Consider the following 17,266-nt stretch of genomic DNA (forward strand, 5'->3'; position numbering starts at 1 on the left):
AGCTAAATATTCGTCACGGACTTAGGCTCTAGGCGCCCTCCGTGTTAGCCTGTTTCCCTGCCTGCAGCTGAAACCAGAGCACTTGCCACTACCTTCTGTAGTCACAAAGCTTTCCTATGGCTCGGCTTGCTTGAGTTTGTAGCAGACACAGGTGACAGGGCCAACTTGCAGCAGCAGGCACAAACCAACACACGGCCTCTGCTTGTCCTTAAGTGAACTCCCTTTTTCAACAAGTTTCCCCCTGCCCAGACTTCTGAACAATTAATTATTGTATCTGCTCTTCATCTCCAGTGATGTCCACAAGGCATTGGTATGGGGCCGCTCACAGTTACCATCTAGACAGTTGACCGTTTATCCAAATGTAGCCCTGAGACCTTTCCTTCTCGCTGCCTGTAACTGGCATATGGGCCTTCTCAGTATTATTAAAAATCAGAGACAGGACCCAAGGATATTAAGGAGAGTTTTATTGTAAAATAGCAGTACCTACAATTTTACATGTTTTCAAGTCTACAAAAACTCTCAGAGCAGAGACTTCCTGTGTCTGTCATACCAGCAGACACATCACCCAGAACCTTGGCAGGCTAAATTCACTTCCTGCCAAACTGAGGCAGGGGAGGCGGCACCTTGATGTCCTGGCCTCTCTCCAGCTTCTTTTCACAATCCACCAGGTAGTTGACTCCGTCAATAACAATCTGAACAAGCTCAACCTGGGGGGGGGGAGGGGGAGGGAGGGGAGCGGGAGGGAGGGGAGGGGGAGGGACGGAAGAGAGAGAGTCACAAGGAGGAGACATAATGGAGAGAAGGAGGAGGCATTAGCTCGAGTGGAAGCTCCTGACGAGCCCTGTGGACAGAGCAGTGTTGGTGTACGTGTGAACCGTCTGCTCAGCAGAACTTTACTGTAATGGGGGCATCTGTGTGAGGGGAGGCATCCCGAGGCTGGGGTCAGGTGTGCAAGTGGAGGGATAGCATAAGGATTTCTCTCAAGCTTTCCTTAGGGTGGGGTTGCTGTGAGAACTTTTTTATACTTGAAAATCATTAGTTTTCCTCACTTGCAATATTCCTTTCCTCAAAAAATACTGAGTGTTTGTGTGAGTGTGTGTGTGTATGTGTGTGAGAGAGTGTGTGAGTGTGTGTGTGAATGTGTGTGGAGTGTGTGAGTGTGTGTGTGAATGTGTGTGGAGTGTGTGAGTGTGTGTGAATGTGTGTGGAGTGTGTGAGTGTGTGTGTGAGTGTGTGGAGTGTGTGAGTGTGTGTGTGAATGTGTGTGGAGTGTGTGAGTGTGTGTGTGAATGTGTGTGGAGTGTGTGAGTGTGTGTGTGAATGTGTGTGGAGTGTGTGAGTGTGTGTGTGAGTGTGTGGAGTGTGTGAGTGTGTGTGTGAATGTGTGTGGAGTGTGTGAGTGTGTGTGTGAGTGTGTGTGAAGTGTGTGAGTGTGTGTGAGTGTGTGAGTGTGTGTGGTGTGTGTGAGTGTGTGTGTATGTGTGTGAGAGAGTGTGTGAGTGTGTGTGAATGTGTGTGGAGTGTGTGAGTGTGTGAGTGTGTGTGTGAGAGAGTGTGTGAGTGTGTGTGTGTGAATGTGTGGAGTGTGTGAGTGTGTGTGTGAGTGTGTGTGTGTGGAGTGTGTGAGTGTGTGTGTGTGTGAATGTGTGTGGAGTGTGAGTGTGTGTGTGAATGTGTGTGAGTGTGTGTGTGAGTGTGTGTGGAGTGTGTGAGTGTGTGTGAGTGTGTGTGTGTGAATGTGTGTGGAGTGTGTGAGTGTGTGTGTGAGTGTGTGTGTGGAGTGTGTGAGTGTGTGTGAATGTGTGTGAATGTGTGTGGAGTGTGTGAGTGTGTGTGTGTGAGTGTGTGTGTGTGGAGTGTGTGAGTGTGTGTGTGAATGTGTGTGGAGTGTGAGTGTGTGTGTGAATGTGAGTGGAGTGTGTGAGTGTGTGTGTGAGTGTGTGTGGAGTGTGTGAGTGTGTGTGTGAGTGTGTGTGTGAGTGTGTGTGTGAATGTGTGTGGAGTGTGTGAGTGTGTGTGTGAGTGTGTGTGTGAGAGAGTGTGTGAGTGTGTGTGTGTGAATGTGTGTGGAGTGTGTGTGTGTGTGAATGTGTGTGGAGTGTGTGAGTGTGTGTGTGAGTGTGTGTGTGGAGTGTGTGAGTGTGTGTGTGTGAATGTGTGTGGAGTGTGTGTGTGTGAATGTGTGTGGAGTGTGTGAGTGTGTGTGTGTGAGTGTGTGTGGAGTGTGTGAGTGTGTGTGGAGTGTGTGAGTGTGTGTGTGTGAGTGTGTGTGTGAGTGTGTGTGTGAGTGTGTGTGTGAGTGTGTGTGAGTGTGTGTGTGAATGTGTGTGGAGTGTGTGAGTGTGTGTGTGTGAGTGTGTGTGTGTGGAGTGTGTGAGTGTGTGTGTGAATGTGTGTGAATGTGTGTGGAGTGTGTGAGTGTGTGTGTGTGAGTGTGTGTGTGGAGTGTGTGAGTGTGTGTGTGTGAATGTGTGTGGAGTGTGAGTGTGTGTGTGTGAATGTGTGTGGAGTGTGTGAGTGTGTGTATGTGTGTGAGTGTGTGTGGAGTGTGTGAGTGTGTGTCTGAGTGTGTGTGTGAGTGTGTGTGTGTGAATGTGTGTGGAGTGTGTGAGTGTGTGTGTGTGAGTGTATGTGTGAGTGTGTGTGTGGAGTGTGTGAGTGTGTGTGTGAATGTGTGTGGAGTGTGAGTGTGTGTGTGTGAATGTGTGTGGAGTGTGTGAGTGTGTGTGTGTGAGTGTGTGTGGAGTGTGTGAGTGTGTGTGTGAGTGTGTGTGAGTGTGTGTGTGAATGTGTGTGAATGTGTGTGGAGTGTGTGAGTGTGTGTGTGAGTGTGTGTGTGGAGTGTGTGAGTGTGTGTGTGAATGTGTGTGAATGTGTGTGGAGTGTGTGAGTGTGTGTGAGTGTGTGTGTGTGTGGAGTGTGTGAGTGTGTGTGTGTGAATGTGTGTGGAGTGTGAGTGTGTGTGTGTGAATGTGTGTGGAGTGTGTGAGTGTGTGTGTGTGAGTGTGTGGAGTGTGTGAGTGTGTGTGAGTGTGTGTGAGTGTGTGTGTGAATGTGTGTGGAGTGTGTGAGTGTGTGTGTGAGTGTGTGTGTGAAAGAGTGTGTGAGTGTGTGTGTGTGTGTGAATGTGTGTGGAGTGTGAGTGTGTGTGTGTGTGTGAATGTGTGTGGAGTGTGTGAGTGTGTGTGTGTGAGTGTGTGTGTGTGGAGTGTGTGAGTGTGTGTGTGTGAATGTGTGTGGAGTGTGAGTGTGTGTGTGTGAATGTGTGTGGAGTGTGTGAGTGTGTGTGTGTGAGTGTGTGGAGTGTGTGAGTGTGTGTGAGTGTGTGTGTGAATGTGTGTGGAGTGTGTGAGTGTGTGTGTGTGAGTGTGTGTGTGAGTGTGTGTGAGTGTGTGAGTGTGTGTGGTGTGTGTGTGAGTGTGTGTGTGGAGTGTGTGAGTGTGTGTGTGAATGTGTGTGTGAGTGTGTGTGTGAGTGTGTGTGTATGTGTGTGTGAGAGAACGGGAGCTCAGTTCCTATTCACTTGCTCTTCATACACAAAGGAAAGCTTGAGAGAGAGAGAGAGAGAGAGAGAGAGAGAGAGAGAGAGAGAGCACAGGTATACATGTGACATCAGAGGACAATGTGGGCAGTTAGTTTTGTCATTTTACTATGTGTTCTAAAGTTGAGCCTGGGTCATCGGGCTTGTGTGGCAAACACCTTTATTTGCTTAGCTATCTCTCCTGGCTACACACATTTTTTTTGAGATTTATTTATTATTGTTTTACTTAACATGTGTATATGTGCGTGCCTGATAAGAGTTTATGTATACTGCATCCATTCGAGTGCCCACAGAAGCCAAAGGACATGAGATTCTTACAGAAGTTTGCACCACCGTGTAGGTACTGGGAGCTAAGCTTGGGTCTGCTGTGAGAGCAGCGATTACTCTGACTAGTAACTACTCCGTGTACTTTCCTTCATCAGCCTGTTGTACAGAAGATGGCATGATGACATCCATGTGTGGTCTTCAGATCCAGATTCTGACCAGCTTCTCAACCCTCTGAGCACTGAATGTGTTCATGAGACAGACACCCTTATTTACACAGTGGGTGGAACAGGCCTCACATCGGATGGAGCTCAGTTCCCGTTCACTTGCTCTTCACTCAGAAGGAAACTAGGGCCTTGAGGGAAGGTTGGGCTGGAAAGCCAGTTACGTCTAGATGAGCCCATGGTCCTGTGTTGGATGGCGTATGGTGAGGTGGGCCCTTATTTCCTTCTGGTGGGCTCTGTTTTAACCTTATAGAAAGGAACATGGTCATATTTAGCTTTCTTGAGTCCTTTCATAAGATTATATTCTGTCTAGAGCCCTGATTCAAGTTATACAGAAAGTAGGTTAAAATGCCAATCAGAAAATGTTAAGCATATAATGGAATGTCTTTGCCATATAGTCACCGAAAACCATGCTTTTTTTTTTTTTCTTTTTTTTCAGAGCTGGGGACTGAACCCAGGGCCTCGAGCTTGCTAGGCAAGCTCTCTACCACTGAGCTAAATCCCCAACCCGAAAACCATGCTTTTGGATACCAAAGTATTTTTTTTCTTGTTTTGCTTTGAATTTTTGTTTGTTTATTTTGAAAATGACACAAAATTTTTTGAAAAGGTATTTCTCCATCCCCAGTCATGTTATTTAATAATATTTACTGTTAGGCTAAAGTATTCATGAATTGTAGAACATACTATAATACAAATGTGTGTTATAATATCTCTTAAAGTTTTCCAAACAATTATTAAAAAGAGTACGAAGAAACTTAAGATAATATTTAAAATGGTAATGAGGGCTGCTGGATAAAATATATGCTTTTAAAATATTTTTAGACTTACTAGCTTTTATAAAATCCCCTAGAAATTTACAGTAAAACACTAAGTTCTGTTTGACAGTTACTCTGTAAATTGAGAGGACAACTGTATACAGTGGCCCTTCAAACTTACTCTCGTGACCTGAGGCCGTGTCCTGGGTTGAAGAAACCCCCTGTGGTATCTATCAATGAGTACTCAGTACGCAGCCGCACGCTCCCAGCGCGTTCTCCTAACTCTTCTCGCCTGTGGCTCCCACGTATCAATGAAACTGCTGTATCACAGAAGTCCCTTGACCTTATAGGCTACACTGAAGCCTTAGGAACTGTTAAGGATCTTCGGCAAGGGAATTTCAGAGTCGAGAGAGGTTTGCACACTCTCCCACTCTGAGAGCGACAGCACGCCTGTTCTCTGAGTCCACCGGGATAAACTACTGCTGTCCGTGCGCGTCAGGGAACTGCCCTTGCTGCAGATGGCTGACACAGCTCTCAGGGGGCTGCTCTACAGCGACAGTCCTGCTGGTTCCCTGACTTCCCTACAAGTGCTCAGAAGGGACTGTGTTTCTCTCTTGCATTATTTTCCATGCAAGAGAAACACTAGAATGAATGGTTAAGTCTGGCTCTGGGGAAAATGGGAGTGGGTGAGTGTAGTCAGGCTGCTGAGGCTGCTTCTGTCAGGCTGACCTCATTAGTACGTATCTCTCGGGGTGAGAGAGACTTTACCTCAGATCTACCGATCCGATCTATGTTGGAAATGTCGTACACGTCGGCCACTGCTGCAGTGTCCACGCCTCCTGTGCCACGCTTCTGGAGCCGCAGGTTCTCCAAGATCTTAGAAAAGCGTGGATCCTGGGAGAAGGGACATTGTTGAAGTCATTGAATGTGCTAAAAGGGACAGTAACTGTTGACAACGCACTTGGGCACTGGGCTTAAAGTCTTCCAGCATCTAATGACGTGGACACTTTCACCCCATCAAAGTCCACTTTCTGGTGCTATAAAAAGAAAAGTACCTTAACCAGGGGATGGTAGGGAGTGCCTTTAATCTCAGGATTCCAGAGGCAGGGGCAGGTGGGTCTCTGTGATACCGAGGCCAGCCTGGTCTGCACAAGGAGTTCCGGGCCAGCTAAAGCCACATATTGTCTTGAAAGGAAAAAAAGTACCTGACACTGGGTCACTTATAAATAATGGCTCACAGTTAGGGTGGCAAGTCCAAGGACATGACGCTGGTACCTGTTTGGTATCCGGCGAGGGTGACCTTGTTGTTGAATCATGATGTGGCAGAGGTCTCACACACACAGTGAGTTAGAATATGTGTGTTCTCGTAAACACTAATGCTAAGATCTCAGAAATCCTAATTACCTCCTGAGGTCACACATGCCATTGGTATATGAATTTGGTGATTATGTTCCTAACATATAGACTCGTAGGGGACAATTGAAGCTATCTATACTAACCCCTGAACTGCAGCGGACGGACCAAATAGCTCTAGGAGAGATAGCGTGCCCAGAGTCAGTCAACAGAGTTACAGTTGAACTTGTCAGCCTCTGACTCCCAGTTTATCTTCATAAAAATACACAGATGTATTTGCATACAAATGCAAGCTTTTGTATATTTGCTATTTATCCGTACATCAGCTTCTTGTTATAATTAAAATCACAGAGTGAAATCACTTCAAATCATTTTCTTAACATTGGAATTTCGAATAACAAAAAAAATGAATACCTTCTTCTTGATAGGCTGCACATTTCTAAAATTGTTTAAGCTTCGTTGATTTATTTTGTGTGCTGTAACAGAAATGACTAGCTACCCATCAGGACTACTTTACCTCTCTCCCTAGCACTGGAGCTGAAGGTGCAGCCCTTGCTAGCTAAGCTTTTGCCACCAGAATGAGCAGAAGTGAAGTGTACCACTTCTCTTCTTACACCCGTGGACACGCCCACATGCTCTCTCCTTTTCTCATGGTCTAGAATGTGAGGGGACAGTGACTGGAAATGAGGAAAATGCCCTAAGTGTCCCCCCACACAACGCCCCCTACTGGCAGCCTCACTGAGCAAAGGAGCTGCTAAGCAGGATGGCCGGACTTGAATCCTTAGAACCCGGAAATTGTCCAATGGCTTCCTCTGTGTACCACATGCTCCCCTCAGACTGCACGAAATATGAATAAGAAATGAAAAACAAAACAGAACAACAACAACAAAAAAACCAAAAACAAATCGCACAAATATGGCATAACAACCTGTGCTATCTAAGTTCTCCCTCCAGGCCATGGTCTTCTCATGCATGCTCAGATGTAAAAACAAGGTGACAGGAACCCAGAGAACAGAGCAGCCCCACACCTATCCTGATTTGTTAAGTGATGGAGACTCAAAAGTGTTAGCTTTGAAGCACCATCCCCTAGTCCTGGGCGGATCCTTTTATGCTAACTAATGCAAAAGACTTTAAGCCAGACTCCACCCCTTTAATCGTTGTTTTGGCGAAGGTGCCAAAGCTCAGGGGTAAGGAATGAACACTGATGTTTTCTCCTGCAAAGAAGTCACATCTGAGCTGATCCTGAAGGGACTCAACAAAGCCCCTGGTCACACGCCGTTACCTTGCTGAGCTTTGGGATCCTAACGTGGACACCAGCTCGCAATCCAGTTCCGAGGTTCGAGGGGCAAGTCAAAATGTATCCTAGACGTTCATTCCACATGAACTCCCAGCCTCGTTCTTGGATTAGTCGTTCCACCTACAGACGGAGTAACAATGAGCAAACGACAGACTTCTCAAATATCTGCTCCTTCGGGTCATCCCAAACACCAGGCAGAGAGACCAGTACAGCATGTGAATGAAACTGTGGTGGACACGGGACTTGTACTTGGTAATTCTTCTATTAGAGTATAAATGTGGTTCCTCCTAAATGTGGCCACGTAAAAACATTTAACATAGTCCCTAGAAGAGTTTAAGCCGTCGATACTGTTTCTTATACAAAGACTGTAGGAGAGCATAGGAATTCTCTGCAGATAAACCTGTGAGAATCTATTCTGTTGTGTATCATCCAAGCCCCACACCATTCTACCTATCCCATTTCATTCACCCCATCTGCTCCTTCTGTCCTTATATCACATTTAGAATACACAGAGGAAATAGCCAGTAAACCGCAGTTCCCCCCCCCCCCCCCCCAAGCCCAGAGAGAAAAGCTACCCCTTTTGGGAAATTCTACTCTGAAGATTTGATTCTTAGGAGAAGTAGTCCCACTTTGGAAATTACCAAGGTATCTTTTTTAAAATGGAAAATAGCAAGGCTAAAGAGATGGCCCTTCCCGAAGAGCCTTGGTAGCTCTTCCAGAGTTTCTCATTTGGATCCCAACACTCTTATGGTAGCTCACAACCATGTGCTGCTACAGTTCCAGGGGATCCGAAGACACCCTCTTCTGGCCACCACGGGTATTGCATGCATGTGGTACACAGGCATTACTGCTGGCAAAACATTCATACATGTAAAATAAAATAATAAAAAATGTAAAATACATGCACAGATATCGAAACTAGAGAGGTTTTATTCTGATAATTATCTAGAAGCCCCTGATGGAATCTTACTTCCTTTAGTCCACGACAGAATCGCTCAAATACGCGTTTCATATTGCCTCCCTTCTCCATTGAAATCACCCTGGTGTGGTCTTCTTCATTTATCCAGATGAGAAATGTCTTGTCATAATTATGCCTAACGAAGACAGAAATGTGGTGCTGACTGCTAATTTGCGTTTATCTCAACACATGGAAAGTCTCATTACCTCTGTAGCCTGATTGCTTCCTTTCACCTCCCCCATTCCCTGGATGGCCCTTATCTCTTAATTGTGCCTGAGCAAGTAACACAGAGTAATTCCTCGCAGAATGGGGAATAAGACTAAACCCAGCCATTAGCCATGCCGAGAGTGTTTTTACGCCCACAAGAGTACAATCCTTCCCTTCGTTCCTCAAACCAGAGGCAAAAGTTCACCTAGCATAGCATTTAGTCCTGATACCAGGGCGGGGCAGGGGCTGTTTTGACAGCTAAGAAACTCAGCCAAAGCTTGTGGTTCTTGAAAAGCATAATTGGCAGCTCTACCTGCACCCCAAGAGTTCACAGCTGTTTGCTACATAAGCCCTGGTTGTCTGCCTTCTTGTGAATCTCCCTCCTCAGGTCCTTTTAGGTAGAGTTGGGATAACCTACTACAGGAGCCGAGTCAGGCTGAGGACTGTTAGGAAGGATTTGGACACACCAGGCAACCATTTCTCCATTCAGGGTTTGTCTTAAATTATCAATATTTTTGTCTTAAATTATCAATATTTTTCATTTTGTGTTCAATTGTCCTACGTCCACAAACAGATTCTCTGACTAATCTGAAGTATCTTTTTTGAGTAGTCTGCCCCCATGCATTATTCATGCAAGCCCGCTCACATTCCTCTGCCTCTTTTAAAAAGTCTCACAACACACACATACACACTCATACACACATACACCACACAGACACACACACTCACACACTCTTACATATACCATACTTAAACATTGACACACACCACACACACACACACACACACACATTCACACAACACACATATGCTCACACACACAGATACAATATACTCCACACACATTCCCCCCACATTCAGACACACTCACATATACGCACAGTCCCATATACCATATACACATTGACACACACCACACATACACATGTACACTCACACACAAATACATATACACTCACTCCCCCCACATGCAAACACACTCACATATACACATATGCTCAAACACACTCACATATACACATATGCTCAAACACACTCACAGATACACACACACACGCACACACACGCACATGCACACACACACAGTTTTCAATTATACCTGGCTTCCCCCATTTCGCTCAAGCCCGGCATGCTGTCAACTGCAGTTCACAGCAACCTCAGGTTAGAAGAAGCAGGTGATCTGAGACCCTCAACACACAGAAAAAAATGTCAAAACCATACCAGATTCCTCTGGCATCAGGCCAGTCACGGGCCATCCCAGCGCATGTTAGTAAAGGGGACACTGGCTTATCAAACAGAAAGTGGTCCTGTGGGCCAGAAGGGACAAAGCAGAGAGATGAGCCTGTGAACCTAGGTATGGGCCAGGTGATCAAGTTTCAACTGACAGATGAAGAGGCCCCTGGCAGTGTGTCTCAGGTTTCATTGTGAGCTGCAGCACCTTGGGAGCTTTTAAAAACAAAAACACCAATGTCCAGAGCTCACACCGAGATGAGATATCAAGTAGAGGTTCTTCTAGACAGAATCTCTAACAAGCGGGAGCCCCTGGAGACAGGAGAGGTTAGTTGGAGAAAGCCACTGTCCAGAGGGAAGCTCGTCCATAAACCGAAAGCCAGAGGGCTGCTTAAGACAGATACAGGCTTGCTCGGTAGTGGCAGGCGGGAGGGTGGCAGAGTCTACACAGTGAAGATAGAGGAGCGCCAACTAGATAGCCGCCTTGTGAGGCTCGGAAAGGGGATGCTCCAGATGTCTTCTGAGATAAAGGACTCTCTTTTCTTCTTTTCTCAGATTTTTATATAAACGTTATTTTTGAAAATAACCGCCCCTTTAAAATTTGTCATAGAGAGGAATAAAAGGACCCGAGTCCAACACTTGAGAGGCTGAGTCAAGAGGAGTGAGTTTGAGGCCAGCGTACACTACATACTGAGACCCTGTTTCACAAAACCCAAAAGGACTGCATTTTATCTACCCTGGAGCCAGCCAGGCGCGCTGAGGCAGCAAGGAGTGCCTGTAGGCAGCTCCGGCTGGCGCTGAACCAGTCAGAGAAAGCATCTTAATTTCCTGCCCGGATCCTCTCAGCCTCCAGAGTTCTCTTAGGGTATGGCACTGGCATCTTTCTTTAAGCAGGAGTAGATTTCTTTCCATGACTGGTTGATTTCACTTATTCATAGGTGGCAGGAGGCAGAGCCCCCAATCACCTCCACCCTCCCGTGCCAAGCCCAGCATACTGGAGTTTCCTCTTCAGACTTTAGCCATGGCTTGACACGATTTAAAGCTTCACATGTACTGGATCTAGCTGCTTCCACATGTGTGTAGCAGATGTGCAGCTCGGTCTTCGTGCAGGTTCCTCAACAACTGGAGGGGTGCTGTCCCGTAATCTGTGGCCTGCCTGTGGGTCCTGTTCCTCTAACTGGACTGCCTTGCTTGGCGTCAGTGGAAGTGGCACCTAGTCCTACAGTGACTTGATGGGCTAGGATGGGGTGATACGCGGGCTCCCTCTTGAGAAGACCCAGGCCAGTTTCAGCCCTGCCGGACTAACTGTAAGTGGGGCATAGTCAGAAGTGGGGCTCCAACCTCTTTCCAGGTAGCCACTGGGTGATTTTTTTCACCTACTCACATCGATGAGCCGTTGTTGATCCTGCTCTGTCATCTCAGACAGCTTGTAGTAGCGACCAGCCAGATCCCCTTTGAGGCCCTCCAGGGCAGTAATGGCCACATTCTCCACCTCCCTTCTTTCTGCCCGAGAGCAAGCAGGAGGCAGGCTCAGCCCGCGGATGCTGCGGCCAGTGCGTACCCGAGAGGACAACACATAGCGTTCATCAAACTGCCCGTGAGTGATCTGCCGGGTGGAGCAGAGTGGAGGGTCACCATGGCAGCCACAGAGCACAGTCCCCTGACCCACAGCTTGCCTGGAAATCTCACGGCATTGCATCACAGGGAGTCTGGAGACAGACCTCCAACCCTGGGGCTTAATCTTAACTAAGGTGGGATTTGGAGTAGGTGGTTTTAGTTGCGGTAAAATTCTGTAGGAAAGTTTAAAGTCCCCATCAATTAATTGTCCCCCAGAGTGTCTTAAAGGAAGTTATTAACCGTCCTTCCCCCCACCCCCAGGGTACATGATGGAGGTAGGGCATCTTAGACCTTCCAGGTACATTTCATTGAGGGGGCAGCTCTTAGCTTCCCGCTTCTGCCTGTGAATTCAGGAAATCCTGCATTATGGGGGAAAGAAGTGGAGCCTGGAGCCTACCTTGGATGCATCCAGGTCAGTAGGATGCTTCATCACCCTAGGGTCATAGCCATTGTGCCTTAACTTGATGACAGGATCAAAAAGGTCAGCAAACACCTACAAGCAAGAATATTCTATAACTGGCTCGCCTGTCAGCAAAGGACTCTTGCTTTCACCTGTCCCCTTTCTCCTTGAGGGCTCAAGGGTCAGGTTTGATGGCGTTCTTTGAAATTCTCAATGCTACCATGCATAGACTAATAGAGAAGAATGGAAAGAATAAATGTACACAAGAAACAAACACACAAACAATTGTTCTGTGGCACCTCCTTTTTGAGAGAGAACTGGGTGCTGGACTCTGTATTTAATCTCTTCCCTAAGGATTCTGACAAACCACTAGGTGAGAAAATCTGGTGGTTAAGAACTCATTTTCTGCTTTGTGAGCTAAAAGAAGCCACCAGCTCATGGGCTAAGCACATTTTGGGATCAGAAGAAAAAATCGAGCTGTAAGACTCAAAGGAAAGCATGAAGTCTGTCGGGAAACCCAGCTGGACAAAGCAAGGGTCCCTTACCGAATCAGGACCTGTCTAGACCCAAACCAAAATGAACCACATAGGCATGGGCAGTCTTTAGCTCAAATACAGCCAAGAGAAGCTGTGTTTCATTACAGACTACTCTACAGCCTTAGATGCTATGGGCAGTGGGAAGAAGGACATTGGGACCAAAGAGGCAGCTTTAGTCTGAGTCTCTGTTATAAGCTAATGGACTGCCATTTTGTTTATTCAGATTGCCCCTTCTTGTCCCTTGACAGCTGCTTTTCTGAGATTTAGTTCTATGACAGAAGAGTGAAAAGAGCTGAGGGAGTCAGGCTGCGGGACTCTGTTACAATGAAGAAGCTTCTCTGTGTAGATGGATGTAGAACTGAGTTCTGTTACCAGCAGACACTGCTTCTCAGCACCAAGAATCCAAGAAACTTGGTGAACCCAGGAATTTGTGCTACAGTAATAGAAAGATAAGTCTCCAAACTATAGACCCACAGTCCACCCAATAATTCCCGAAACAAACACTTCAATGTATTTCTGACGAATATACACCATTCGATTTTATTTAATTTTTCTGTACCAACACAGCCTTTAAAGCTTAGAGAGCTCTGTCATGCCACTAACCTCTCTTTGAGGAAGGACAATGGCATGTTAGCAAAGAAAGCATCATCCCTAGGAAGCTATACATCTCGTAATCCCAGAAAGGATTCCCAGTGGTTCTAAAGGAGTTGACTTCTTTTATTGGAGTCCTTCCTGAGAATGCAAAAGCTGACTCCAAAGAAAGATAAAGAGCCCACGATAGTACACCTCACCCACATGCAAGGTAGTTCCCAACTCTAGAATCAGCAGCCCATAGTCTTACCTCATACGACTCCTCGTCACCAGCCACCATGCCCACAGTCTTAATGAAGGGGTGGCCGGGGTTGTCCACTCCGGTTTGGATGCACTGGTCCAGGGTATAGCCACTGGGTGTCATCTTGTTTCGGAGTTTGGCATAGATGGTTGGGGTGAGGCACTCGGCCATGCAGTTGTTATGTTTTCGAAGGTCAGGATAGTCTGCACTGTGGGAGGAGAGAGGCTGTGCTCAGTAGTGCCCAGGTAAGGGCTATCAAAGATTCAGTTTCTCTGTGACCTTTAACCAGGCTCTCTTGGTCCAGTGAACAGAGGGAAAATTAGAAAGAGAGGCCTACATGTCCTGGCTTGAGTAAGCCAGGCTTACGAAAAACCTGTGCTGGTGATGATTAGGGAAAAGGACATGGTTGGTCCTGCATGGTAGGAAACTTGTGATGCTACAGAAGCTACAAAGGGAAAAGAGGAAAGGAAGTCGGAAAATGAATTGAAAACATGCAGGTTCCTCCTCCACTCCACCCAGTAGTGGTGATAAAATACAATGACAGTCATAGTTTGGTCTCTAGGGTCTGTGGTGTGTGTGTGTGTGGAGGAGAGGGAGGGGGAGAGGGAGAGGGAGAGGGGGAGGGAGAGAGAGAGAGAGAAGGAGGAAGAGGAGAAGGAGGAGGAGGAGGAAGAGTAGGAGGAGAAGGAGGAGGAGGAGGAGGGGGAGGAGGAGGAGGAGGAGGAGGAGGAGGAGGAGGAGGAGGAAAAGAGAAGAGAGAGAACTACCTAAATGTTGCTCGCTTTGCTATAGAGAGAGCTTTATGACAACAGAGACCTGGCCTCTGTCTTCAGAACAGTGCCTAGCATAGACTCACGCATTTGATAAATATCTGTCAGAATAACACACAGAAGGCCACTACATTGGATGCTGTCTTATCCTGGCCATGTACTGTTTGAAGAATATGAACAGAAGAGTACCATAGACTCAAGCGCAGGTCTCTCCCTCAGTGATTCCTGGGGTGCACGGTTGCTCTGATTCCCTCAGAGACGGCAATTTTATCAGAATCTCAGAGGGACATCTTGGTTGTTTTCTCTCTTCTACCCCAATCTACATGGAGTCCTAGGGCATCATCATACTGTTCAAACCATTAATTGCACTAGTGACTTGGACACAGTGAGGTCCTCACCTTCTGCATGCCACTCCTCCACATCCTGTCCAAAATGTCCTTTAATGATCACACTTAAAATCAATACTGTGATCACATTTCCCAGGACACAGTAGAGCAGTGAGTGAAGCATGGGTCTCATCCTAAGGGGCCTGGTTTGCATGTGGCTGCACTAAGTGCATGGATTTGGACTTAGTAATTCTAAAAGTTGCTAAAATGAATCACAACCCATGGGAAAGGACCCAACATACATGTTACCAGATAGTCTCATAACACAAGTGCTCAACGAATGCAAGCTATCACTGTTATTCCTATTTAACTAGATGGCAAGCTTCAGGCAGAAATGACGATCTATTCCTTTGTGTTTGTTAGGTAACTAGGCTTAATTAGTTTGAAAAGAACCTGATTTTTAAGTTTGACTTAGCCATTTAGAAAGGCAAAAGGGATTCCCAGGGACTGGAGAGGTGGCTCAGTTTAGAGCACTGCCTACTCTTCCAGAAGACCCAAGTTCAATTCCCAGCACTCACATGGCAGCTCACAACTGCCTGTGACTTCTGTTCCAGGTGATTTGACAATTTTCTGGCCTCTGTGGGCACTTTATCCATATGGTGCATAGACATACCCTCAGGCAAAACACCCATAAAATGAGATTAAGAGTAAAATAAAGAAAGAAAGAAGGATTTTTCACTGACAGTTTTCAACAGAAGAGATCACATTCTTCTAGTTGACATTCTGAGTCCTTTTAAAGCCAGGAGGACTCACCTTGGGGGAAAGAGCTTGTGCTGTTCCCGGGCATCAGCAGATACCTTCTGCCTATTCAACAGGTAGCCCGTGGTCAGGGCACTGGTTCCCAGTGTCGTAAACAGCAGAGATGCATTTCGGCCAGTTAGCAACTTAGAGAAGGCACTGGCCATCCTTCTTCTTGGTTGAGTGTCTGGAAGCAAAGAAGCCATATCAGATAGCATCATAAGACAGTTCTGAACCCAGCATGAAGAGCTCCAGGGGAGAGCACGACTGCTTGTTTTATTTATCTGTTTCAGACTTTCTGAATGCTCACCCCGTTTTCTCCAGTAATTATAGCGAAAAGTCAACAACAGTTATATATTTCTAAATATTAGACAAACTGAGTGTACTTTGGACTTTCCAACTACACAAGCAGACTCTGAATAGGATAGATTTCTGGACTTCAAGAGGTATTGAAAATTTCTGAGGATCATTGTCCCACTTTACATACCCCATACAAACTTGTGTCATAGCTCAAAGTAACATGCAAACGCATTTGGGTTATCTTAAGAGTGATTGTCCTTCTGACTTGAAAGGTTGAGGTGCCAGCAGTATGTGTAGGGTGGCGGGACTCCTGAAAGGGGGTCAAGTGGTTCAACCTTAACAAAAATTCATCCCTTGGCTCCTAGCAGAAGCAGACTCAAAATCTTTCTTAAAAATATCATATTTGGTTTAGGTTTTGGATTCTTGCAGATTAAGATTAAACAAACTCCCAACCAACGATTACCAATCATACAAAAAGGTATAAATAGGAAGACAAAAGAGAATAACAACAGACTTAGGCCTTCTATGACTGAAGATTGTGGGACTGCCAGACAAGAGCATAGACTGGCTCTAGATAGATGTTTAAGTAACAAAGCTTTTATAATTATTACATTATTGAAAACTTATTATGAGAGTTATACTTATGACCAAGCACCAAGAGACTATTAGGAATGGCCAAGATATCCAAGCATGTTGGTCCATACATATCTATACACTTAGGAGCATTGCTCTGTGTTTGAATAGTGAATTTTAGGCTATCCGGAACAATGTGGTGAAATCCCGTCTAAACAAATAAACCAAGAGTAAGAAAGAAAAAAAACTTGAAAGAGAATAAAATTATAAAATCAAACTGTTGGATACAGCACAGTTGAACAAAGAAGGAAAATCTGAGACCTAGGCTAGAGAATATGACTGACAATTACAATGGGAAAGTTAGATACAAACCGGAATGAAGTCACAGGAAGAGACAAGAGGAAAGAGAGGGGATGTCTCAAGGAAATGGCTAAGCACCATCCAAGATGGATAAAGCGCATGACACATAGTATAATACAATAAAACACCCAAGAAAAGGATCCCTAAGCAAATGCTTCTGATCAGACGCAAAGATACTAGAAGCAGAAAGAAGACAGTTCAGTTACGAGGAAATTGTAAATATCAGTTAATTTTGTAGTAATGCACCCAGGAAATAATTTGTTTAGAGATGAAGAAGCAATGAACTTATTTCATGTGAGAATGAAAAAAAAGTACAGATAAATAACAAATCAATAACAAAGGACCTACTAAAAAATCTTCAAGAAAGAACATGCCAGTGAAGGGAAGGCTGACATGCGGGTAAAGAAGAAAACGTAGATAGATGTCAACCTGCTCTTATATGATTCTCAACAAACCAGGAAAGCCAGTATTAAATATGCACAGAAGAATCCTGGTGCACATGGTGCTGCTCAGAAGTCATGAGGGCCAGGCAGCCTCTCAGGACTCCATCAAGAGCCTCTTAGCATGAATCTCTGAGTGGACAACAGTGAAAGGCACCCCTCAGTACTTTCCCACTGTGTGGTCTATGATGTCCAGTTAAGGACAGCATGGGTTCTTCTAGCCTTGGGCATATCCCTGGGTCTTTACCTCAAGATACCTCAAGCTTCGGTGAGCTGGTTATTTCAAAGAGTTTGTTGGTGTGTACCACTCTGACTGAAAGCCGTAGCCATCCGGCGAAGGTTAGACCTCAAGTAGGGTGTGGTGTGTCAGTACATACAATTCTACGTGATTGAATTTTCCATGATTGAATTTTGGGAACTGATGAGCTTCCAGCTGCCAGGCTTCTCCCAGGAAATTTCTACTAAGCATCAAAGACGTTAAACAT

General features: G+C 45.8%; 1 protein-coding gene across 1 annotated transcript in view; it reads right to left on the bottom strand.

Annotated features, from left to right (window-relative positions):
* Nucleotides 1–447: 447 nt before the first annotated feature.
* Nucleotides 448–17,266, bottom strand: part of Ckmt2 (creatine kinase, mitochondrial 2) — a 30,465-nt gene continuing 13,646 nt past the window's right edge. The window contains 9 exon segments of the mRNA NM_001127652.2: nucleotides 448–707; nucleotides 5,553–5,678; nucleotides 7,420–7,554; nucleotides 8,405–8,528; nucleotides 9,821–9,906; nucleotides 11,214–11,435; nucleotides 11,844–11,939; nucleotides 13,224–13,422; nucleotides 15,124–15,295. Coding sequence (NP_001121124.1) covers nucleotides 588–707; nucleotides 5,553–5,678; nucleotides 7,420–7,554; nucleotides 8,405–8,528; nucleotides 9,821–9,906; nucleotides 11,214–11,435; nucleotides 11,844–11,939; nucleotides 13,224–13,422; nucleotides 15,124–15,275 — 1,260 coding nt within the window. The 5' untranslated portion in view covers nucleotides 15,276–15,295 and the 3' untranslated portion in view covers nucleotides 448–587.

Source organism: Rattus norvegicus, chromosome 2 (genome assembly GCF_021556685.1).
Source record: "Rattus norvegicus strain SHRSP/BbbUtx chromosome 2, alternate assembly SHRSP_T2T, whole genome shotgun sequence".
Classification (NCBI taxonomy): Eukaryota; Metazoa; Chordata; class Mammalia; order Rodentia; family Muridae; genus Rattus; species Rattus norvegicus.